The sequence below is a fragment of the Pelodiscus sinensis genome, chromosome 3 (genome assembly GCF_052426305.1).
Source record: "Pelodiscus sinensis isolate ZL-2025 chromosome 3, ASM5242630v1, whole genome shotgun sequence".
NCBI lineage: Eukaryota > Metazoa > Chordata > Testudines > Trionychidae > Pelodiscus > Pelodiscus sinensis.
In genome coordinates this window covers 177,235,375-177,260,476 of record NC_143054.1, presented here as the reverse complement: position 1 = coordinate 177,260,476, position 25,102 = coordinate 177,235,375, and the positions used below count along the sequence as shown (strand labels likewise).

Genomic DNA, 25,102 nt, shown 5'->3' with positions numbered 1-25,102 from the left:
AGCGGGCACTGCAGGCGGGGGGCAGTGCGGTTGGGGGCAGCGGGCACTGCAGGCGGGGGGGGCAGCGGGCACTGCAGGCGGGGGGCACTGCAGGCGGGGGGGGGCAGCGGGCACTGCAGGCGGGGGGCAGTGCGGGGGGGGGGCAGCGGGCACTGCAGGCGGGGGGGGGCAGGCGGGGGGGGCAGCGGGCACTGCAGGCGGGGGGGGGGGGGGCAGGCGGGGGGGGCAGCGGGCACTGCAGGCGGGGGGGGCAGCGGGCACTGGGGGCAGCGGGCACTGCAGGCGGGGGGGGCAGCGGGCACTGCAGGCGGGGGGCAGTGTGGCGGGGGGGGCAGCGGGCACTGCAGGCGGGGGGCAGTGTGGTTGTGGAGCAGTGAGCACTGCAGGCGGGGGGCACTGCAGGCGGGGGGGGCAGCGGGCACTGCAGGCGGGGGGGGGGGGGTCAGTCTGTGCGTGCCCGGGAGAGCAGCGCGGCCGGGCTCTGGCTGCAGGTGGCAGTGAGGGGACTGATCGCTCCCGCACGTCGGCGATGACTTCAGCAGCCGCCCGTCCCCCAGCCCAGCCGCCGAGGGCTCCCGCCCCGCGCCCGCCAGCGAGCCGGGCCGCCGGGGGGCCAGGCCGGCGCCGCCGCAGCAGCCGGGGCAGAGGCGCCGCACGCAGCGAGGTGAGGGGGCTGCGCAGGCGGGCTCAGCCGGGCGGCCGGGGGAGGGGAAGGCTGCGGTGCCGGGCGCGCCAGGGGCCCTGCGCGCTGCCCCCGCCCGGGGAGTCCGGGCCCCGCTCCCCCGGCCGCAGCGACTCCCATGCCCGGCGCAGGGCAGGGTGCCCCCGGGCGTGTGCGCGTTGCGGAGCCGGGGGGGGGGCGGCTCTGACTCGGGCCTGGCCCTTCTCGCAGCGGCCGGGGGAGCTGTGGCCTTGCCGAGGGGAGGTTTAACCAATGCGGGTCCCAGCCCCCGGGGCCGAGGTGAGAGCCCGGCAGCTCCCTCGCCTCCCTAACACCTGCACTTCGGACCGCGGGGGGCTAAGCTCCCTGCTCTGACTTTCTCTCTTCGGGGTGTTTACAGGCTTCGCCCACCATGGACTCCCCCTGCCCCACACCGTTGAGTTGAGACGCTGGACTCCCCCATTGGGGGTGGGGGGTGTGTGTTTATTTTTGGGAAGATGAACCTGACACACAGGCTGCAGGACTGGGCCAGCCAAAGGCTCCTGGATCCCTTCAACACCTCGCGACAGCGGCTGCACGCTCTGAGCGGGAACTCCACCTCTTCCTCTTTCCAGGGGGATCTCCAGGAGATCATCCACACAGCCACGCTGGTCACCTGCACCTTTCTGTTGGCCATCATCTTCTGCCTGGGATCCTATGGCAACCTCATTGTCTTCTTGTCGTTCTTCGACCCAGCCTTCAGGAAATTCAGGACTAACTTTGATTTTATGATCCTCAACTTGTCCTTCTGCGACCTCTTCATTTGTGGGGTAACTGCCCCCATGTTTGCCTTTGTCTTGTTTTTCAACTCTGTGAATGGTGTTCCTGATGCTTTCTGCTTCACTTTCCACCTCACCAGCTCTGGCTTCATCATCATGTCTCTCAAGACAGTGGCTGTGATAGCCTTGCATCGGCTCAGGATGGTCCTAGGGAAGCAGCCCAACCGAAATGCCTCCTTCCCTTGCACCCTCCTTCTCACCTTGCTCTTGTGGGTCACAAGCTTCACCTTAGCTATCTTGGCCACCCTGAGAACCCGTAAGTCACGCCTCTGCCTCCCCATGTCCAGCCTGATCAGTGGCGAAGGGAAGATCATCCTCTACTTGTATGTGAGTGATTTCATCTGCTGTGTAACTGTGGTCTCAGTCTCCTATATCATGATAGCTCAGGCCTTGAGGAGAAATGCCCAAGTGAGGAAATGTCCCCCCATCATCACAGTAGATGCCTCCAGACCACAGCCTTTCACTGGACCTCCTGCTTCAGGAGCGGTGGATGGGGTGCAGTGTGCTGTGCCTGCTTTATACAGGAACCAGAACTACAACAAGTTGCAGCACATCCAGACCCATGGCTACAGTAAGAATCTCAGCCAGCTGCCAGCTCCCACAGCCACCAGGCTCCAACTGGTATCTGCAGTCAATTTGTCCACTGCTAAAGACTCCAAAGCGGTGGTGACATGTGTGGTCATTGTCCTCTCTGTCTTAATTTGCTGTGTCCCCCTGGGGATCTCCTTGGTGCAGGATGTGCTTTCCAGTAATGGTGGTTTCATCCTCTACCAGTTTGAGTTGTGTGGATTTACCTTAATTTTTTTCAAATCTGGATTAAATCCTTTTATATATTCCCGTAACAGTGCCGGACTTAGAAGGAGAGTTCTTTGGTGTCTCCAGTATTTAGCCCTTGTTTTTTTCTGCTGTAAGCAGAAGACAAGGCTTCGAGCCATGGGCAAAGGGAGCTTGGAAGTCAACAGGAACAAATCATCCCATCATGAAACCAATTCAGCATACATGTTGTCTCCAAAACCTCAGAAAAAGTTTGTGGACCAAGCTTGTGGTCCTAGTCATTCTAAGGAAAGTGTGTTGAGTCCCAAGGCTTCTGTTGGACATCAGCACTATGCACAGAGCAGCTCAACTCCCATGAATACCCGTATTGAACCATATTACAGTATCTATAATAGCAGCCCTTCCCAAGAAGTCAGCACCCCTAATAGCTTACAGCCAGTGAAATCTACTTTTGGATTTGCCAAATCCTATATTGCCATGCATTATCATACCACCAATGACTTGGTGAGAGATTATGACAGCACTTCAGCTAAGCAGATTCCTATCCCCTCAGTTTAACTTGGAGTATGTCAGAGAAACTTGTCCAAACTTCATCTGGTTTTCTGTCTCCCTTTTATTTTTACTTGTGATTATTCTAAACTCAAGGTATAGTATTATATCTGATTTTGCTACACAGTTGCCAATTTACAAATTACTATTATTGTTAATATTCGGTGATTTAGAGATGAACTAAGAAGTAGAGTATGGTTTCCATGATATTTTCCTGAAAATTTTATAATTTGTCATTACTAAAAGGGCATCTTTTGTACTTGGAATACATTAGAGTGTACTTGGAATACATTAGAGTTATATTAGAGTGTTTTAGTTATTAAATTTTATGCTGACTACTGTACATGTGGAAAGTGTAGGTTTAATTTATATCATGTGACAAAGTATGTAAAAAAACAGACTTTGCCAGCATTATGGTTTGTTATATATTTGCTCTATTTTTAAGAATGCGGAAAACCGTGTTTCCAGTGAATAGGGTGGATGCTTAAGGATTTATTTTTATAAACTAAGTAAAAAAGTTTGTTTTATTGTAGGCATTGAAAGAATGAATAATATTCCTATAATAGGTGTGGCCTGATTAATTTTTCTATGGTAATGTGAATTCCTGGCTTTATTGAAATCAGTGGAAAACTATCGCTGACTTCAGTGGGACCAGGGTTTGACTCATCATTAGCCATAAATAATGGTATATTACTATCTATTCAGAATGATCTTTGCAAGAGGCATTGAACCTTGTTATATGGTAATCTTAATTTCTCTTATTGTAGGCACTGGTTTAATAAAATACGATTTTAGTGGCATATGGAGAAGTGATTTTCAATTGATAAAAGTTAACTTACAATGCCTAATTATAAGTTTTACTTGAGGTACAAATGACTATTGCAATGTCACAGTGCTGCATTTCTTGCTAATGCAATAGCCTATGTAATTTTGTAATTTACAAACTGTTACCTGAGGAGCAGTGTTGTTGTTTGTATTTTGTCTATGCCTTTATATATTTGGAGGATTAGGATATGACATTGCCATCAAATGCGGGTAGAAATGACTAATACCTGAAAAAGGACTACCAAGTAACCATAATATTATTAAAAGCGGCCAGGAGTCCTGTGGCACCTTATAGACTAACTGAGGTGTAGGAGCATAAGCTTTCGTGGGCAAAGATCCACTTCGTCAGATGCATCAGTATAGACCTACACCTCAGTTAGTCTATAAGGTGCCACAGGACTCCTCGCCGCTTTTGCAGATTCAGACTAACATGGCTACCCCTCTGATACTTGACATAATATTATTCTTTTTTCAGATTTTCTTATCTACTAAAACATTTAAAAACATTCTAGTGATAAATTATTTATCATTAAATCAGATTGTCTACTTCTGCATTTTATTTATAGCCCTACATGAGGAACAAAATGTAGACATTAAATATTTTTATATTACCGATAAGTAGTTTTATTGTAACATGTGTATTATGTCAAATCCCTTTTGAAACAGGATGGTTTAATTTTAAAATAAAGATTTTGCTATTATATCGGAAGCCAAAATGTTCAAATTGGTATTCTTAAAGTCTGTCACTTAAATAAGTAGTCTATATTTCAAAAGTGTTTAACACCTCTGAACCCCTGTTGACTTCAGCAGGAGCCCAGGAGCTCTGAAATAATTAACCCATTTGAAAGTTTGGGTGCCTCATTTTAGCCACCCAAGTTTGAAAAAGTTGGTACCTTTAATTAACAAAATTAAAGATACCAACTGTTGGGTTCCAGGGAAATTATTTACTATTTAGAAATAAGAAAAGCATCCTTTCGTAGTAATGTGAATTGTTTTAGCTGGCTTTTTTAGAAACTAAACTATTTTACGGTGTTTCCATCGAAGAATGTCATTTAAATGAACAATTTTCTTAGACAAAATAAAGTGTAATAATCAGTAACTTAAACATAAGTTCTTGCAATAAGCAATCTAAGCAAGTTTCTATCACATGTATAGTTGAAATAATTTCAGTGGTTCTTTTCTCGCTATCCAGATATTTTTCTCTGTGAATGAATAACATGGTCCTTGCTAAAGTGATGATAAAATATAACTAATTAAAATGTCTCATGTTTGTTTTTTTGTCTTTGGGTTACTCCTTTCCACGATGCCCTATACATTGTTTTGTATGGGGGGAGATGATGCTATGGTCTTGATCCTGCAGCTCTCAGACACAATGGCTGTGTCTACACTGCACCCCTTTTCCGGAAAGGTCCCTTATTCCTGATTTTAAGAGGAATAAGGGACCTTTCGGAAAAGGCTTTATTTTCCGAAAGATCCCTGTCTAGACTGGCGCTTTTTTCCGGCAAAGCCCCAAGCTGGAAAAAAGCGGCAGCCATGTTCATGCAAATGCAGCGGGGAAAATGTAAATCCCCGCTGCATTTGCAATTCCGACTTGTCTCATCTGCACCCCTTTTCCGGAAAAGGGGTGCAATGTAGACACAGCCAATGACTTCAGTAAACGACAGTTTTTCTTGGGAAAGGATATTAGGACTGAGCCCCAACTCTGGGAAATGGTTGCAGGATTAGGTGTTATATGTACTTGCACATCTCCTGTTTGGCATTTCTGGCATGTCCAAACCTCCAACTGAAGTCATTGGGAATTTTGAGTGTGCAAGGTTTGCTAGATCAGGTCCAGTGATTGATTTGTTTATGTTCTTTAAATTATGCATTTGCTTTGAATCATGTGAGTTCTATAATGTGACTAAGGGTTAAATCCCGATCACTTTGCTCATAAAAGTAAATATATTGAATATTTGTGTGACGAGTAAAATGAGAAGGATTTGTCCCTAAAACAGAAGGGCCAAAGTTTTATTACTTTCTCAAGATGTTTCACCAAGACACAAAGGAATTGAAATATTTTCAAAATATTTTGTGATATTTTTTCTTAAGTTAATTGCTGATATAACTTTGTATTCCTAATATTTTTTTAAATGTTTGCAGTGTCAGATAATAAAATGTAGAATTTCTGAACTTTTAATTGCAATAAGAAGATTGTCCAGTATGAGTTGTCCTACGCAATAGTAAATAGTAAAGCATTTTATGGAGCTGTATGGATGTGATAATTAGAAAATATGTTATGTTACTGTGCTTTTCGGAAGTAATTCCTTAATTTAAGACTCAGAAGTCTTAGTGATCACAAAGAAGTGATTTTTTATCTTAAGAATGTCTTATTTATTTGTACTATAGTAGCTTCATTAGATCAGGACACCATTATGCTAGACACTGTACACAGAATAAAACATGGTGCTTACTTCATAAAAATGACAGTCTGAGACAAGATGCAACATGTGAATGGTTAGGGAGATGGACCACTCATATTAAGAGAGATTGAAAAGGAAGGAAATGAATAAGAGAGGACATGATAATATTATATAAAATACTGAAAGAGAAGGTAGATCTGGAACTATTGTTCTCTCTGTTTTATAACACAAGATGAGGACATTTGGTGAAACTGAAAAGTGGCTTGTCCTTTTACTGTCACACAGAATTAGACTGGAGAATTCATAGCTGAACTGTCCAATGTCATTGAGTCCAAGCGTCAAAGAGGGATTGGACATTTATATGGGTAATAAGAATATTCAGAGTTATATTAGTTAATGTCAAGACATTTTTGGAAAGGATATGAAACTTCCCGCTTCAGGGTTTAAATCATTTTTTGAGTTAAGGGTTAGGATAAAGGATAGATTATTCCACATCTTCCAAGTGTGGCACTACTTTGCCTTCCTCTGAAACATCTGGTGCTAGCCATTGTCTGAGATGGGATACTCTGTAAAATAAAAGTAAGAAATTAGGGGGGAAACAATAACAATATTAATCAGATATTTGCACAGCCAGATTATTTTCAGTTGTTTAATTTATTTCATAAGATATACAGTAAATCCTTATTGGTTATCTACCTAGTGGTATAATTTTGGCAATTTCTCATAGACTGCATTGAAAAATAGATTTGGAGAGGAGACCCATCAGGGGCCAAAATAACATAGTAATCTGAAGCCTGAGCTTTTAGGGAATAGCAAAGCAATTTGCCTTCATCAGCACCCACATCCCCAAACCTATTAAACTCAACACAGAAACAGAGCACACAGTTGCAGAGGATGGATTCTCCAAGAAATTCTGAAAATTTAAAAAGATAACTCACCAATAAAAAATTTTCTTGTTCACAGCATGGAGAAATCTCTCAAATGCCAAGTGAATTCATGAGAGCCAAATTAGGCAGAAGTGTAAGTGCAGAAGAAAATCAAATGGCAATCAAAGCAGACATTCTGGAGAAGAGCTCTGAGTTTAAGGCAGGGGTGGGCAAAATATGACCTGTGGACCGGATCTGGTCTGTCTAATATTTGTGTCCAGCCCGCCATGACTCTTGGTGAGGCCAAATCTCGGATATTGCGTCTAGTTTTGGCCCCCTATTACAGAAAAGATGTGGACAAATTGGAGGGAGTCCAGTGGAAAGCAACAAAATGTATGTAAAGTTAGAAATATGGAGTATGAAATGGTGCATGGTTTTAAATGTGCAAATGAAAGCCATCAAGGGTGTTTCCAGTGCTCTAACACCTTAATGACTGGGTGATCAACTTAAGACTTGAGAACAACCTTGTTTGTCCTTTATGTGGTTGGTCTCAGAGGCTATGTCTACACTGCAAGCTTCTTGCGCAAGAACTTTTTGCAGATGAGATCTTCCGCAAAAGTTCTTGTGCAAGAGCGCGTCCACACTGCCATGTGCTTTTGCGCAAGAGAGCGTCCACACTGCCATGGATGCTCTTGCGCAAGAAAGCTCTGATGGCCATTCTATGAATGGCCATCAGAGCACCTGTGCTTTTTCCGATAGGGGTTTCTTGCACAAGAAGTCTTGCACAAGAGCTCTTGCACAAAAAGGCTTATTCCTTTTAGAAAGAGGAATAACTCTTGCACAAAAAGCCCTGTCTTCTGATGATCTACTGTACTTTTTCTTGCGCAAAAACACACTTGTAGTGTGGATGTGCCATGAGTTTTTGCACAAAAACAGCCGTTTTTGCGCAAAAACTCTGCAGTGTAGACGTAGCCAGTATGTGATCATCTCAGCTGGTAGGATACCAGTTTAACTGGGTAATTTTCCATTGAAGGTAAGCGAGAGAACAACAGAATCTGTAAAAATAATGGGATACTATCCATCCCTTGGTCTTGATGGCTTTCATTTGCACATTTAAAACCATTCACCATTACATACTCCATATTTCTAACTTTACATACAAGAGTGATACATACATCAAAATAAGATAGGGCATGTCTACACTACCACCCTAGTTTGAACTAGGGTGGTAATGTAGGCAACCGGAGTTGCAAATGAAGCCCGGGATTTGAAATTTCCCGGGCTTCATTTGCATCTCGCCGGGCGCCGACATTTTTAAATGTCCGCTAGTGCGGACTCCATGCCGCGCGGCTACATGCGGCACGGACTAGGTAGTTCGGACTAGGCTCCCTAGTCCAAACTACCATTACTCCTCGTTTCAAATCCCAGGCTTCATTTGCAACTCCGGTTGCCTACATTACCACCCTAGTTCGAACTAGGGTGGTAGTGTAGACATATCCATATATAGATCCAGCAGATTGTGACATTAAAATTGATAGATTACATGAGTTATTTTTGAGTTATGCACACGTGTATACATAAGACAATTTCATAAATCACACTTCAGCAAATGGAAAAAAGATCTGGAGTGCTGGAAAGTATAGAATTTGTAGGTTCTAGAAATCAGAGTCAAGTGAACATGGTGCTCTTGCTCTGAGAGTGGCAGATAAAGCACTAGTGAGAATACAGATGATGTTTGAATCTATATGGCATACAAAAAGAACAAGAGTGCAGATACTTTGTATAGACTTATTAAACAGGGTGGAGGAGTAAGTGTTCCAAGTATTCTAGGGTAGTATCAATCTGGCCAGCTCAAAGTAGCAGTAGACTGGAGGTGCTCTTCTATGGGTGCTCTAGCAGCCAAGTACTGGATCTTTATTAAACAACAAAATTGCAGCAGTGTAAACATTGCTAAAATACTGTGGATCAACAACAACAAAAAATCTTGTCCTCAGGAAATATATATACCTCCTTTAGGTTTAGAATAGAATTAGAGATGAGTTAGTTTTTTCCCCTCACCAATGACATCCATTGGATATAATTCAGATTTTAATTCAAATTGCAAACTAGAAAGCTTCAAAGGTTGTGAGAGCCATAGAATATATACAATTGGCCAATAATTCTGTAAAGAATTTTTCTAACTTTTGTAGAGATCAAAACTAAGTTTGTGACACACTCTTTCTTGGTCCCAATATTTTCAGACATTATGTTTCTTAACTTTAACAGAAATGATTATTCATGATCAGTTAGGACACAAAAATAACAAATTAACATAAATCTTTGAAGAAAACTTTCCTGGTAAAAAGGTTCCATATATAAAACATTGGGGAAAGACTGTAACTCAACAGATTATGCCAGATGAATGGAGTTTCATGTGAAAAATAGGACTAGCAACCTCAATCTGTAGCACTATAAAAGCATTTTTTTAAGATTACTATACCAATGGTCAGGGCTTGACAAACCGCAGTGAAATCTACTCGCCAGCCCCGCACTGCGCATGCGCCAGACCCGCATTGCGCATGTGCGTGCCACTGGTGAACGGGGTGACCGCCTGAAATCTACTCGCTATGGGCGAGTAGATACACTGATTTGTCGAGTCCCGCCAATGGTACCCACAATAGTCTGGTTAAAATATAGATAAGAACATAAGAATGGCCATATTGGGTCAGACCAAAGGTCCATCTAGACCAGTATCCTGTCTTCCGACAGTGGCCAGTACCAGGTACCCCAGAAGGGGTGGACCAAAGACAATGATCAAGCAATTTGTCTTCTGCCATCCTTCTCCAGCCTTTGACAAAGAGGCCAAGGGTACCATTCCTTACCCCCTGGCTAATAGCCTTTTATGGACCTAACCTCCATGAATTTATCTAGCTCTTTTTTAAACTCTGTTATAGTCCTAGCCTTCACAGCCTCCTCTGGCAAGGAATACGACAGGTTGACTGTGCGCTGTGTGAAGAAGAACTTTCTGGGTATGTCTACACTACCCTCCTAGTTCGAACTAGGAGGGTAATGTATGCATACCGCACTTGCTAATGAAGCCCGGGATTTGAATTTCCCGGGCTTCATTAGCATAAGCGGGGAGCCGCCATTTTTAAATCCCCGCTGCTTCGAACCCCGTGCAGCGCGGCTACACGGGGCTCGAACTAGGTAGTTCGGACTACGTTCCTATTCCGAACTACCGGTACACCTCGTTTCACGAGGAGTAACGGTAGTTCGGAATAGGAACCTAGTCCGAACTACCTAGTTCGAGCCCCGTGTAGCCGCGCTGCACGGGGTTCGAAGCAGCGGGGATTTAAAAATGGCGGCTCCCCGCTTATGCTAATGAAGCCCGGGAAATTCAAATCCCGGGCTTCATTAGCAAGTGCGGTATGCATACATTACCCCACTAGTTCGAACTAGCGGGGTAGAGTAGACATACCCTCTTTTATTAGTTTTAAACCTGCTACCCACTAACTTCATTTGGTGTCCTCTAGTTCTTATATTATGGGAACAAGTGAATAACTTTTCTTTATTCACCTTCTCCACACCACTCATGATTGTATATCCCTCTATCATATCCCCCCTCAGTCTCCCCTTTTCTAAACTGAAAAGTCCCAGTCTCTTTAGCCTCTCCTCATATGGGACCCGTTCCAAACCTCAAATCATTTTAGTTGCTCTTTTCTGAACCTTTTCTAATGCCAAAATATCTTTTTTGAGGTGAAGAGACCACATCTGTACACAGTATTCAAAATGTGGGCGTACTATCATTTTATATAGCGGCAGTAAGATATTCTTGATCTTATTTTCTATCCCCTTTTTAATAATTCCTAGCATCCTATTGGCTTTTTTGACTCCTGCTGCACACTGCGTGGACGTTTTCAGAGAACTACCTACGATAACTCCAAGATCTCTTTCCTGATTAGTTGTAGCTAAATTAGCCCCTATCATATTGTATGTATAGTTGGGGTTATTTAGATTGAATGAATGGGGCTAAATTTTGGAGAAATTGTGATGAAAGAGAGATTTTAGGCATGTATAGTGGATGTGTCTAGAGAGTATTGGGATGCAATTGGTAATGAAATATCACAAATTGTTGGATATCAATTACCTAATGATCTCTTGGTACTCTTTTTAGGGCTCCCAAGTGGAAATGGTCACATAAGAGGAAATGCAGAATTAATTTACCATCTGCTAAAAGCTGCTCAGCTATTTAAAAGAAAAAAAAACTGTTTCTTGCTCCTCTTTAATTCCATTGTCTCCTTAGACCATGAACTCTTAGGATATGGCCCATCACTACTTGTTTTTCTCAAAAGAACTAGTACAGGTTGAACTTCCCAAATCTGGGACTCTCTGGTCCGGCAAGGCCATGGATGTTGCTGTACCAAAGAGTCCTGGAGGAAGCAGGAGCAATGCAGACCTGGGGAACCTCAGCTGGGCCAGGTAGCATCTGGGGAGCCCCTGCCCTGGCTGGGGAACCCTGGCATCAGCAGGGACAGAAGGAATTTGGGGAGCTTCCAGCGTGGCTGGGAATCCCCAGTGTTAGTGGGGCCAGCCAGCAGCCAGGGAGCTCCCACTGCAGCTAGGGAACCCCTGCTGTTAGCAGGGCCAGGTGACCGGGGAGTCCCAGCTTCAGCTGGGGAACCCCTGGCTGCAGCGGGGCTGCCTGACTGTAGGCAGCCCTGGCCAGGAATCCCAGCAAATTCCCACTGGCAGTGGGGCTGGAGTGACCCGGGCAGCCACTGCCGGGGAATCCTCCCTGGCTGAAGCAGGGCTGGTGGAGTTCGGAATCCCCAGTAGCAGCAGGGGCCAGCCCTAGTAGTGGGGCAGGGCAGCCAGGTGCCCCAACAGTGGAACCCCCAGCAGCAGTAGGTTCAGTGGCACTGGGTGGCCCCAGCCAGGAACTCCAGGGAACAGGAACACCCTGCGATAGCAGGACTGGCAGCGCCTAAGCAGTCCCCACTGAGAACCCCAGGAGACCTTGGGGCAGCAGGGTGGGGAGCCGTGCTGGGCCAGTGTTAGGGGAGCCAGCAGCAGGATAGGGATCCCCAATGAGAGGAGCCTGGGAGTGGGGCAGCCAGCAGGGGAGCACTGACCTCTGCTGATCCAGCAAACTCCCTGGTCCAGAACAGCTCAGGTCCCGAGGTTGCTGGATCAGGGAGGTCCAACCTGTATCATAAACAAATGACTAACACTAATAGTTTGTGCCTGGTGTTTTATGCATGAGGTGGCATGGAAGAAAGCAAAAGAAGTTTGTGGGATAAATGTACAATCAATAGTGACTGCCAGATAACCTGTGCTTATTTATATGAGCATAATTATAGGTTATAATTAAAAAAATGTTTATGATATTGTAGCAGGTTTTTCAGTTCTTCACTTCCACTGGTTATGATTAATTTCTATTCACATTAGGCTGTTTGATGACATAGTGTTTCTCTGTATATATTTTTCATTTCTGAACTATAAAATCTGATGTGTCATATAATTATTCAAAATAGAGTACTTACATGAGGTTAAGAAGTTATTAGAGAAGACTTGACACTTCAGTGCTATTTGTGGCCTCTTTACAATAAAACTAAGATAACTTCTAAACTGAAGATCTCAGGTCTGAAGGCCTGGGTTTTCTACCCCGATCTCTATCTACAGTCTAGTGGCACGTAGGTCATGTCCACACTATAGTGTTATTTAGAAATAACAAGGTGAGCATCCACACAGCAAGCTTGCTATTTCTAAATTATTTCAAAATAACAGGCTTCTCATTCCAGAATAATAAATCTCCATTTCACAGGGAATAATGCCTATTTAGAAATAGCTGTTCTGAAATAGGGGTGTGTGGATGGTGCAGTTGTGCTTATTTCAAAACAATTGGCCTCCAGGACTACGTCTACACTGGCCCCTCTTCCGGAAGGGGCATGTAAATTTCACGAGTCGTCGTAGGGAAATCCGCGGGGGATTTAAATATCCCCCGCGGCATTTAAATAAAAATGTCCGCCGCTTTTTTCCGGCTTTTAAAAAAGCCGGAAAAGAGCGTCTAGACTGGCCCCGATCCTCCGGAAAAAGTGCCCTTTTCCGGAGGCTCTTATTCTTACTTTGAAGTAAGAATAAGAGCCTCCGGAAAAGGGCACTTTTTCCGGAGGATCGGGGCCAGTCTAGACGCTCTTTTCCGGCTTTTTTAAAAGCCGGAAAAAAGCGGCGGACATTTTTATTTAAATGCCGCGGGGGATATTTAAATCCCCCGCGGATTTCCCTACGACGACTCGTGAAATTTACATGCCCCTTCCGGAAGAGGGGCCAGTGTAGACGTAGCCCAGGGCTTCTCACAGCTGCCCTGGTGGCCACTCTGGTCATACCCCTCAAAACTCTATAGTTTCCCTCCCCCTGCAGGGTTTAACGCTGCAGCCACAGAGGAAACAGCTCGTTGTACAATGCAGGCCGTGACAGTCCTGTGCCACACTGCAGGCCCCATTTCTTCAGCAATGATTGACCCCAGGGCTCCCACCAAACCCCCCAGGGCTGCTAGTGAGCTGGCAGCCAATTCCCAAGCCCCTGCCCAGGGGTGGAAGAAGAGGGCCCCTTCCTGGTATGGTATAGAGATCCTGGATCTCATTGAGGTCTGGGAAGAGGAGGCTAACCTGCAGGATCTTCACACCGGACACAGGAATGCCAATGTGTACAACTGGACGGCTGCCAGCCTGAGCCAGAAGGGCCCCATGTGCACCCAGGAGCAAGTGTGCATGAAAATTAAAGAACTCAGGTAGGCCTACATGAAGGCCAGGGAATGGAGTTCCTGCTCAGGGGTGGCACCCTAGTTGTGCTGCTACTTTGAGCAGCTGCACTGCATCCTGGGAGGAGGATTGGTCCCTTCTCATCTCCCCACCCTCCTGTTGTGGACTACTGCCTGCAGACACTCAGCGTGAGCTTCCTGAAAGGAGGGGCTGTGCTCAAGGAGGACAAGAACAAAGTGGAGGAGGTAGATGAGGTCAGCCAGGAGGTCATCATATAAAGCACATGAGATCTTTTATAGGGGAGAAAGAAGCATGCCACATGTATTGAGAATTCAACAATTAGCATATGCTTTTCAGTCACCCACACATACATACACCATGTACACAGTTCCGCCAGTCAATGTTATAGTTACCACTCCAGAGTCTGGATCAATCTAATGGCCAGACAGATTGATCGCGGAGAGGAGCCGGGCTTTGTCGATCGCAATCTGAATGCTCCTGGAGTTGAGGGCAAGACGAACCCCAAGTCCCATGGCAAAGCACCTTGTTCTTATAGTCCTTTTTCTCTGTTGAAGTCTATGGATTGTGCTGTGTTAGTTTGTGACTGGTTACGTTAACATTCCACAACACTTCTGAGAGGGTCCTCCTGTCCTGGATTGAGTTAATCAATTGTCTTAGGGGTGCCAGTCTCCACCTTAGGGTTGTCAGTCTGCCCTTCCTTAATCATGGATGCGCGTTGATGGTTCTCTGGCGTCGATAAGTCTCTTAAATTTCTTCACCCCCTCCTCTCTTGAGCATCTGGTTTTAACAATGGCCTTCACACCTTATCTTTTTCTGATGCATACATTCCTCATTCACACAAACAGTCTTTTACAGAGATCTTCAAAGGTATACAAACAGCAGTGTTTTATACTGAGCAATAAAAAAGCATTGTAAATTAAACCTTACTAAATCTTGTAATCAAAACAGTTCACATTGTGGCCCGGGCCTTCAACATTCCTCTAATCTTATTAACATAGACACAATACAAGATCCTGTCTCTCACTAAACCTTAAAACAAAGAAATGTATATTTAACTAAAGGGCCTAATGGTCTGTCCCTGCCTGAACCTCAGTACAGTCACTGGCAGTCTGTCAGATGCGTTTCTACCAGTGCCCCAGAGGGTCACAAAAAAGGGTGGCTGGCTGGCTGAAATTAAGTCATACATTACTACATTATTAAACCTGAACTATAAATATAAAATCCCACTCCTACACTGTTGACCGCCTAGTTTCTGCAATTGAGTGGACCAGCAACCGCCCTCCCCCCACATCCACTCCTTCCCATGTCCCCCCTATATCTACTCTGTCCCAAGTCCCTCCCCACACCCACTGTGCCCCTACCCCTCTGGCTTGTCCCTCTAACCCTCCTGGGGCCATCGAGGCCACACACGAGGAAAAGGGACCACCCAAGGGAAGCACCAGTTCCATTCCCATCCCTGAGCCCCTCCTCCCCCTGGCAGCTTCTTTCCCCAGTCTCTCCCCAGTTATATTTACTCCACATTTTAAAAAAAGACAATTTATTGTTTCAAACCAAAACCCTGGTTTATTTTATCTTCAGGGAAGGGAAGGAGGAGGAGGGTGGGAAGGGAGGGGTGGGGGATGAAAGACACAGACAGCCATCAATGGCCCCCCAGTGCAGTTGGGGACGCCCATGGAAGCAAAGCCGGCGATGATGGGGTCCACATCATCCAGGATGATCACTCTGCACAGCAGGATGGTGTTGATAGTCCCCACCATCTGTAGAAGGATAAAAACAGAATCACAGAGTTGCCAGAGCCCTTGGGAGGTCCCTGAACCCAAACCCCTTCCCATAGCAGGATCAACCCCAACTACCTCATCTCTGTGACGGGTGGGACGGAAAAACCTGCAGGAGGGGGAGTCAACCCCCGCTTCCCTAGGGAGCCCCATTCCAGTTTTTCACCACCCTCCTGGGACAATCGTAGTAGAGTCACACCTGCATGAGCATGGCCCCGATGGTCGATCTCTCCACACGGAACTGGTTCCCGACGGAGCGGTAGCTGTCTGGTGTGGTGAGTTTCCAAATAGCAATGACAACATGCTTCTAGAGAGGGATGGTGGGGTCACATGTGTGTGTCCCATTGTCTGAGGGCGGAGCGAGCCACTCACACAGCTCCAGGAAGGTGTCCTTCTGCATGTGGAAGTTCTGGAGCCACTGCTGGTCATCCCACCATTCCATGATGAACCAGTCCCGTCAGTCGGAACTGGTGTCCCAGTGCTAGACATGGTGCACAATGTGCAGGGGAGAGTGGAGGGGCTGTGGCGCATGACAGGCTTGTGGAGTGGGGTGAGGAGGTGCCCCAGAATGAGCTGCTGGTCCTGCAGTGCCACATGGGAAGCCTGCATTAACTGTGCCAAGAGGTGCAGCATGAGGCCTAAGAGCTGGTGAATGCTTTGCAGCAGGTCCGGTTCCATGGCAGAAGTGCTGTGGTGTCTGCAAGGGCAGCCAGAGCACACAGTGAAAAGAGTTTGCTCTTCCTTGATGAGGTAGGCAAAGGTGAAGCGTCTGAGATATGGCTGCAGAGGGGAGCCCCTTTAAGCATAAGCCTCAGCCTCAGACACCAGCTACAGAAGTGAATGCTGTCCTGATGCCCTGCCCAGAGTGCTTTTGGGGGGGCCTTAAATGCGATTCAAGCACCAATGTGGATGTGCTATTTCGATGGGTATTTATAGTGTGGACACGCTATTTTGAAAATAGTTATTTCCAGAGTTATTTTGAAATACAAGTAAACTTCCGATAATACGGCACCTTTAGGACCCAAGGGGTGCTGGATTATCACATATGCCGGACGATCGGAAGGGGGGCTATGAGGGGTCTGGGGGGGTAAGGGGATGCCATCCCAGACCCCTCATAGCCCCCCCTTCCGATAGTCCGGCTCTTCCCCAGGCATCCCCGATTCAGCCGCTGCTGGTCAGTTTCAGAAGTGGCTGAATGGGGAAGCCGGGGGCAGAGCAGCTGGGGTGCTGCCGAGTTGGTCCCGCAGCCCCGAGGGACAGCGCTACAGGACCAACCCGGCAGTACCCCAGCTGCTCTGCCCCCGACTTTCCCATTCAGCTGCTGGTCAGTTTCAGCAGCGGCTGAATCGGGGAATCCGGGTGCAGAGCAGCTCCAATTGTCCGGCTGCCCGGAGCACTTTCGGGTTCCCAATGGTGCCAGACCATCAGGAATGCCGGAGCTTTGGATGCCGGACCAATGGAGTTTTACTGTAGCTTATTTTAAAATAAGTGTATAGTGTGGACATACTCTTAGAGACCAACAAAGTATATATATTTTCTTGTATATTGTTAGTCTCTAAGGTGCCACAGTACTATAGATATAAAAGCCCTTATTTCAAAATAAACTCCCCTTATTTTAAAATAAGAGGAGCATCCACACTGCCAAGCCCGTTATTTCAAAATTAGGGATTGATCATTTCGATATAATAACTCCCTGTTTTCCACGAGGAATAACGCTTATTTAGAAATAGTTATTTCAAAATAGTGATAGTGTGGATACTCCACTGCTGCTATTTTGAAATAACTCCCCAGAGTCATTCAAAGTAATTGCTCCCTAGTGCTTCCTGGGGCTCTAAGTTGAAGTAGCATGTCCACATTAAGGGAGCCTGTATTGGACTAATTTTAAGGCCTCCTTATACTGTGGACATGCTAATTCAAAATAGTTATTTCAAGAGTTATTATTTCAAAATAAGTTATTTTGAAATAATTTCCTAGTATAGACATGCCCTAAAGGGCCACAGGACTATTTGTTTTTAAAGTTACAGACTTGACACAGCTACTCCTCTGAGACATCTATCTACAGTCACATCAGTATGTGTGTTGTGGTGGAATCTTTACAAAGCAGAACAAGAGAAACTATGAGAAAATCTTCAGGTTCAGTGAAAGCCACAAACAGTAAGGCTGCGTCTAGACTGGCATGATTTTGCGCAAATACTTTTAACGGAAACGTTTTTCCATTAAAAGTATTTGTGCAAGAGAGCGTCTATACTGGCATGTGCCGTTGCGCAAAAGATTTGCTTTTGCGCAAAAGCATCCATGCCAGTGTAGACACACTCTTGTGCAAGAAAGCTCCGATGGCCATTTTAGCCATCGGGCTTTCTTGCACAATAAATTAACATTGCTGTCTACACTGGCCTTCTTGCGCAAGAATACTTGCGCAAGAGGGCTTATCCCTGAGCGAGAGCATCAGAGTATTTGCGCAAGAACCACTGATTTTGTACATTACAAAGTCAGTGTTCTTGCGCAAATATTCGTGGCCAGCATAGACAGGCGGCCGCTTTTGCGCAAAATCATGCCAGTCTAGATGCAGCCTAAGAGTGTTTAACTCTAGGCACACCTGTGTAGCTTGGAGACTTTGACCTAAGAACCAAATGTAAGGTTTAAATTTGAAGCCATTGAAGACTGACATAGCCAAGCACATCAAGTGCAATGAAGTGAAAGCTGCATTAGAGAGAGAACTGTACTAACAGCCTTGGTATGAGTTATTTACCCTGGCTGCAGTTGGTCTGTCCAGCTTGCTTTCCTGGACAGAGAGAGAATGTAGTGTTGTAATGGTGTAGGCTGGGTACATGTAAACAGCTGGGGCTAAGGTAGGGAATGTGGTTGGGGAGAAGAGGTGTTAACCTTGGAAGCCAGACATAGTCCAAGGTATATACCACAGAATATTTCTGATTAATCAAACAGATTCTATGTAAGGCAGAATTTAATTATAACTTTGCTAGCAAATACAATTGAAAATTGTAACTCCGCATTCTTCCCTACAGAACATTTTAGTTGAAATCCTCAGCTGAGTAGAGTTTAGAAAATAGTTTCCAAAATAGGGACTATATACCTCATAATTGTGAAAATGATATATGTAAATGCCACCATTTCCTTTTAAAATATCAGCACTCTAAACCTAATGGATCAAATTCAGCTCAGGGGTAAGAAAGAGCAACTGCCATTGAGCCAGTGTGCCTACTCATACCTCACACCAGGCTAAATGTGGCTGGTTGTATTCACTTGCTGATTAATTCATAAGGGTACTGTTTTTGCTCAAATATAACTCAGTTACTCCAGTTTTTATACTGTTGGTAGGGATTGGAGAATCAGCAGCACTGGTGGAATGGCCTCACAGTAGGTGCAACCCTGCACTTCAGCCCTGCACTGAAGCTAAGGGAAAGACCTTGGCCCAGCTGGCTGAGAAAGCCCTGCCCCCACAGCCCTGCTGGGCATGCTCCCTCTGAGACTATAAAAGCCTCTGGAGCAGTTCAGTCAGGTTGGACTACTGAAAGGAAGGAAGCTCAGGGACAGTGCTAGAGATGGAGGAAGGAGCGAAGCAAGACCACCGGACTGAGAGGAGGCCCAGAACTGGAATGAGAGCACAAAGAATGCAGCTACCAGAGGATGGTAGGAAGTAACCCAGGGTGGGAAATTGTTCTCTGGGTGCTTAGTGTGTTGTGGCAGGATTCCCAGCTGAGCAGGCAGTGGATCATGCCACTGCCATCAGGATCTGGGGCTGGGACCTGGTGGTGTAGGAGGGCCTGGCTCCCCCATCCCCTCTATAGCTAACTCATGGGGGTGATGTTTTTCAACAGGCCTCTGGACTGGGCCTCTAGGCCCTATTACCCCTAGTAAAGGGGCTTGTGTATACACTGGCTACTAGACTGTATTACCCTTGGGGAAGGGGATGTGCCTCGAGGGGCTCTGAGGATAGGCTGCCCCTTGACAGTAGGACAGGAGTATTTCTGACTTGCAGTAACACTGAGGCTGTCTTATAATCAGTAGTAACCATAGTGCCAATTCTTCTGTGGCACCAGGCCCATCTCAGAAGGGGCCCATATCTCTTGCTTCCTCCCCGCTGTGTAGTAGGAGCCTGCAGAGCATGATGGGGTGGTAGCGGAGAGCCCAAGATACCCTGGGAGCTGTAGTACTTTGGCCAGCTCCCTGCCTAGAGAGCAGGGAAAGGATTACATTTCCCAGTATTCCCTTGGTCTCTAGCAACAGGAGGGGGAGGAAATGGGGAAGCTGTGAGACTTGTGCACAACACTTGCTGTGAATGGAGAGCTGGCTGCTAGAAAGGGGGCAGTGTTGTGAGTGGGGAATGCGTGCACAAGGGAGTAGGCAGGTTTGGCCCAGATATCCCCATCAGAAGACTTCCCCAGACTGGTTTAGGGATGCTGAGGGCCTCAGTTTGCCTCCCCAAAGAAGGAATCAGGTGGACTGAGTGGTCTGTGCACCTCTGATTGAAAACTAGCAAGGGAGCTTTTTGGAACCCACCAGGAAGGTTAATAAAGTAAGGGAGGGAAGGCTTTACTAGAGGGCCTGGGCAGCTTTTGGTACAATATCAGGCACACAGGAGAATTTGACTCTTTCCACAGCCATGGAAACAGAAATTGGCTTTTCCATTCCATATTTATCTAATACTCAGAAAGGAAATCTATCACCTGCCTTCCAGATTTTAACGTGAGTACTCAAGTTGAATTTGGGTTGCTGTTGCATCTTTTCTCCAAAATCATATACTGATCCACTCGCAATTGTTGTAGAAATAGTAGGATGAAACCGAGCAACAAATGCTGGCATCTTCCCAGTGGTAACTGGGACTGGAATTCCTATTTTCAACCCCCATTACCATTTGTTTTAGTTTTCTTCTTTTAAAAAGACTGTAATATTGCATTGGTGATTTCACCACAGAAACAAAGAGTGGAACCAAAGAACAACAAAGCACCTGAACTTTTCCTCATTATATGGGACAGTCTTACAGTATGGATTCAGATATTCTCCAATCACACATACTGAAAATTGTTCCACTTTACTGCAGTCTTGTAACCATGGAGGAGCTAGTCCTGTGTTCTGTGCACTTCTGAAGTGCTTTCCTTTTGAAACCATAGTATGTGGTATTTGCAGCCCTTGTAAACTAATTGGGTGGGAGGCCTCTTAGAAAAAGTTAAGTGCTGCAGGAGATGTTGATTATTCACTAAGTAATGTGAGATCCTCCTGTTACAATAATAGTGCAGCACAGAATGCACTTTGCAGCTAGAATTTAGACTGGGTCTTTGCTACTATGAAAAGATTCTCACTTCAGCAGGCTTTGGGCAGAGCTGGTTATACATGGGGTAATGCGATTATTTACATAAAGTCCTGGTCCCACAGTGGAGGGAGGTGGTGTGAACTTATGACAGAGCTACTGCTCAGAAGTGGGAATCTCTTGGCACCCCAGCCTCCAAAATCATTCAGGCTGCCCTTTCTGCATGACTGGGTGCTAACTGAGGGGTGCATGGATTGGGGGCTTCTGTTGCAGGGTGTGACGGCGCATTGAGGGTCCCCCATCTCCTGCACCCCGAAATGGCACAAACAGACTGCACCAGCCGGTGGAATAGAGGAAGTTTATTGCCTCTCCAGGTTACAGCACAGCACAGATGTAGTCTGGTCACAGAGCTGGGCTAGGATGCCTCAGGCCCCCTTGAGATGGGGGAGACTGGGCCCCTAAACTCCAGCCCCTTTCCCTAGGCTGTCTCCTCCATGCTCCCAGCCAGCAACTAACTAACTCTCTTCCAGCCCTGCCCCCCAGCCAGGGCAGCATTCCACCTTCCTTTGTTCCTCTCCATGGGGGGTGTCTGGCCATACTGGTTTGCATAGTGACTCATCCTGTTTTGCTGGGTCGTGGTACCCACCGCAGCCAGTGGGGGTTACCCCAGAGCCAGCAGCATAGAAACCAGCCAGGTACCCCCACTACGTCACACAGGGCATCTCAGGTACTTAAAGCCATGGCCTAGAGGGAAGCACTGAACTTGTCTGACACTTCCTAGGGCCAGTGCTGAGGATTTGAGTCCCAAGTGCTGCCATTTCAAGTTTAAAATATGCTCAGACTTGGAATTGCCACGCCTCCCATAGCTATTAGCTGCAGCTAAGGCTGGCAGCTGGCATTTGGCCCCATGACTGTAGCCCGAGATGTGGCAGGTGGCTTTTATTATTGGGACCATTAAGCTAGGAGCAGGTAAAGAAAGTGGAGTTAACTTTGGTGGTCACCAGCAGGAAAGGAGGGTGAAGGGGAGCAGGAGAGAGGTTGAAGGTCAGGCTTGCAGGGGGTAAAAAAAGTTCCAGCTGACTAGGGAGCATGTCCAAGATAAAAGGAAAACAAGCAGGGGGAAAGGAGGTGGTAACCAGGTACAAGACTAGCACAGAGAAAGGAACAGGAGGAGAAAGGCAGGTGACTTCAGGTTCCAGGAGCTAAGTGCTCACTTTGGGGAAATGATGTTTGCTCAAATAGAAGGATGGCTTGAGAGGATTTGTCAGAGTTGAGCAGGTATCTGCTGGCTGTTGAACTTTATGGAGCTGAGACCAGGACCACATAGAGTGACTTGTGAAATAGGCTGGTCCTAGAGACATGGCCATAGAATGTCTTGAGGAAGGAGATAAACCTATGGGCTGTGTCTAGACTGGCCATTTTTTCCGGAAAATCAGCCACTTTTCCGGATAAACTTGCCAGCTGTCTTTACTGGCCGCTTGAATTTTTGCAAAAGCACTGACTTCCTACTGTAAGAAATCAGAGCTTTTTGCGGAAATACTGTGCTGCTCCTGTTCAGGCAAAAGTCGCTTTTGCACAAAACTTTTGTGCAAAAGGGCCAGTGTAGACAGCTCAGATTTGTTTTGCGCAAAAAAGCCCCGATTGCGAAAATGGCGATCGAGGCTTTTTTGCACAAAAGCACGTCTAGATTGGCCACTGACGCTTTCCTGCAAAACGTGCTTTTGCAGAAAAGTGTCATGCCAATCTAGATGCTCTGTTCCGAAAATGCTTTTAACGGAAAACTTTTTCGTTAAAAGCATTTCCGGAAAATCATGCCAGTCTAGACGTAGCCATGGAGTGTTTCCCTGGATTATGAAATTTCTGCTCGCTGTGGACACCGGTAAACCCAGATTTAAGAGGGCAGACTATTGTCAGCTCTGTTACTTAAGATTCTGATTCATGGGAATATGACAATTTACTGGTGTGGCGCTTGCTGTGGAACGTAAGAATCAATTCAAGGCTGTACAAAGCCCTTCAGATCTAGACAGGCTTGCTCCAGTCCCTAAAAGACTTTCTCTACTAAGAGAGGCTTGGATTAGGGCTTAGTTGAGCTAGATATAGAGGTGTACAAGGGGGTGTATTTCCTTGTTCAATTCTGAAATCGATTCTGCATCCCTGACCTGGACAGATACAGGAAATACAATCTTTGACTTCCAGAGTTATGGAAAATAACCTTCCTAACCTCTTTGGGTATGTCTATACAGCAGGGCTAACTCTAATTTTGTATCTTAAATCGAAATAGTTTATTTTGAAATTGGGTATGTCCACATAGCACTTATTTTGAAATAGAGCACTCTTCCTCCGTCTTCCTTTACTACTCATACAATGAGGTTTACAGAAGTTGGAGTAAGAAGCCCGTTATTTTGAAATAATGGGCTTGCTGTGTAGACATGCAATATGTTATTATTTTGAATGTCAGTTATTCCAAAATAATGCTGCTGTGTAGACATACCCTTGAGGAAACAATCGTAGAAACCCTGCTGTGCATTACCTCCACTTAACTAAGTGGAATATGACAAGGACTGTCATCCCTGATGTCATAAACGACAGGATTTTGTTTGGACAATGTCAATATTGCACCAAGTGGTGCTGCAACCAACTTGTCCCCATCCTTCAGTGACACCTGCACAACACTCTCAAAAGCTGAGCCTCGGAGCTTAAAATCATGGTCTGAACAAAGAAGCTGGATTGATTGTTTATTACAACAATCTGTAACCTACTACCACCCTACCTTTGTTGCTTCCACTTCCTTTTTCCTCCCTATGACCAGAGGGGTATTAATGAGTGTTTCATCTTGTATGGTTCCTTGAAATGTGTGTTAATTCCTTGTGCTAAACTGTCTGTTCCACGCTGTATTTAGCGGTGACACTGATTATGTTTCAGAGACCTGAAGAAGAGCTCTGTGACAGCTTGTTGCTCACCAATAGAAGCTGGTCTAATAAAAACTATTACTGTACTCACCTGGTCTTGCTTATGCATAAATATTTAATGTTTTTGTCGCTTCTCAGATTCATAGGTGATGATAATCTAAATTAAGTTAGACTTTGACTATCAGTTGCCTTTTCTTTTTCTGGCTGTGAAATCCCTGCTGTAGTAATGCAATGAGCTTTGAGTCAATGTATAAGACCTGACAATCATAGGGTTCTTTGAAACTGGAATTTCCTATAGAAGTATTTAATCAGTCAGTCAATGAACAGGATATGGAGATTAGCATAATTCAATTGAACTATTTGGTATTGCATATAACGCCATCATTTACTCACTCAGCCCCAAGATTTTAACATGTTGGTTGGTTGCTTTTTTAGAAAAGTGCACATGTTCCTCAGACGCAGCATTGCTTTTCTGGGATACCTCCGGAAAAGCACTGTAGTCTAGACATGGGCTACATCTAGGGCATCTGCTTGTTGGGTGTATACATATATTGTTAGCAATTTGGATTTTATATAGACAGTTTTTCCAAGACTCTGCTTACCATATACAGTAATGAGTAATCTTTGTAATGTTCCCTAGAGTGCTTTAACATAGTGCCAGCTCAACCATTACGGTGTTAAAGCACACTAAGAACGCTGCTCGTTTTTACGACATGGATTAACAAACATGCTTTGGAACACACAATGTGTGCTTTAGAAGTCATACCACCATTATATTACACCAATGTACACAAGCCTGTAGATAAAAATAACCATCCTCAGTGTTTTGTGGTGTTTAATCCAATAAGTACCAATTTCTCTGCTCTTAATTAAAAAAAGTAGCTGCTTTTGCGGAAAAACTTGCCAGTCTAGACACAGCCTGTGTGTGTGTGCTGGATCCTTGTTTGGTTCTACTTCTTCTACAAACATGAACGAGAAATATACTAGGAACAGACTTCAAAGGGTGTCGGGGCTGGGGGCTGGGCCAGCAGGCTGAGTGTTTGTAGGTTTGCCAGGTGTTTGGTATTTTCTGATTTTTTTTTTTAACTGGACAGGAGGCGAAAATACTGGACATGTGGCAAGCCTAAGCGGAAAGGGGGCATCTTACCTGGGATTTCCATACAATGTAGGTGGAGGGGTAGCTGATGGCTTGGAGTGGAGAGGCTCTCAGAGGTAGGGGCTGCCGGGGAGGAGCAGGACTCAAGTCTAGGAGACAGGGTCAGCCAGCAGGTTCCGGGGCCAGGCGCACATGGTGCCAGTGCTACTGGCGCAGTCACGGCATCTCCCGTGCCCCTTTAAATGGGCAGGGCGGGGCTAAGCATTGCCGGGGGAGGGCAGGAGCAGGAGAGAAGACAGGGGCAGCTTCAGGGTGCATTGGTGCTGCCAGCTGGCTGCACACAGCCGCTGCGTTTCCTGGCATTTCCTGGGCCGTGGCCCTTTAAATTGGCAGGGCGGGGCTA

At 45.9% G+C, this 25,102-nt stretch overlaps 1 protein-coding gene across 1 annotated transcript; it reads left to right on the top strand.

Annotated features, from left to right (window-relative positions):
• Positions 1-454: 454 nt before the first annotated feature.
• On the top strand, positions 455-4,890 carry GPR75 (G protein-coupled receptor 75). The gene is made up of 2 exons (XM_075925475.2): positions 455-664; positions 1,062-4,890. Exon 2 carries the CDS (start codon positions 1,159-1,161, stop codon positions 2,809-2,811), a length of 1,653 nt encoding a protein of 550 aa, XP_075781590.1. The 5' UTR covers positions 455-664; positions 1,062-1,158; the 3' UTR covers positions 2,812-4,890.
• Positions 4,891-25,102: the final 20,212 nt, after the last annotated feature.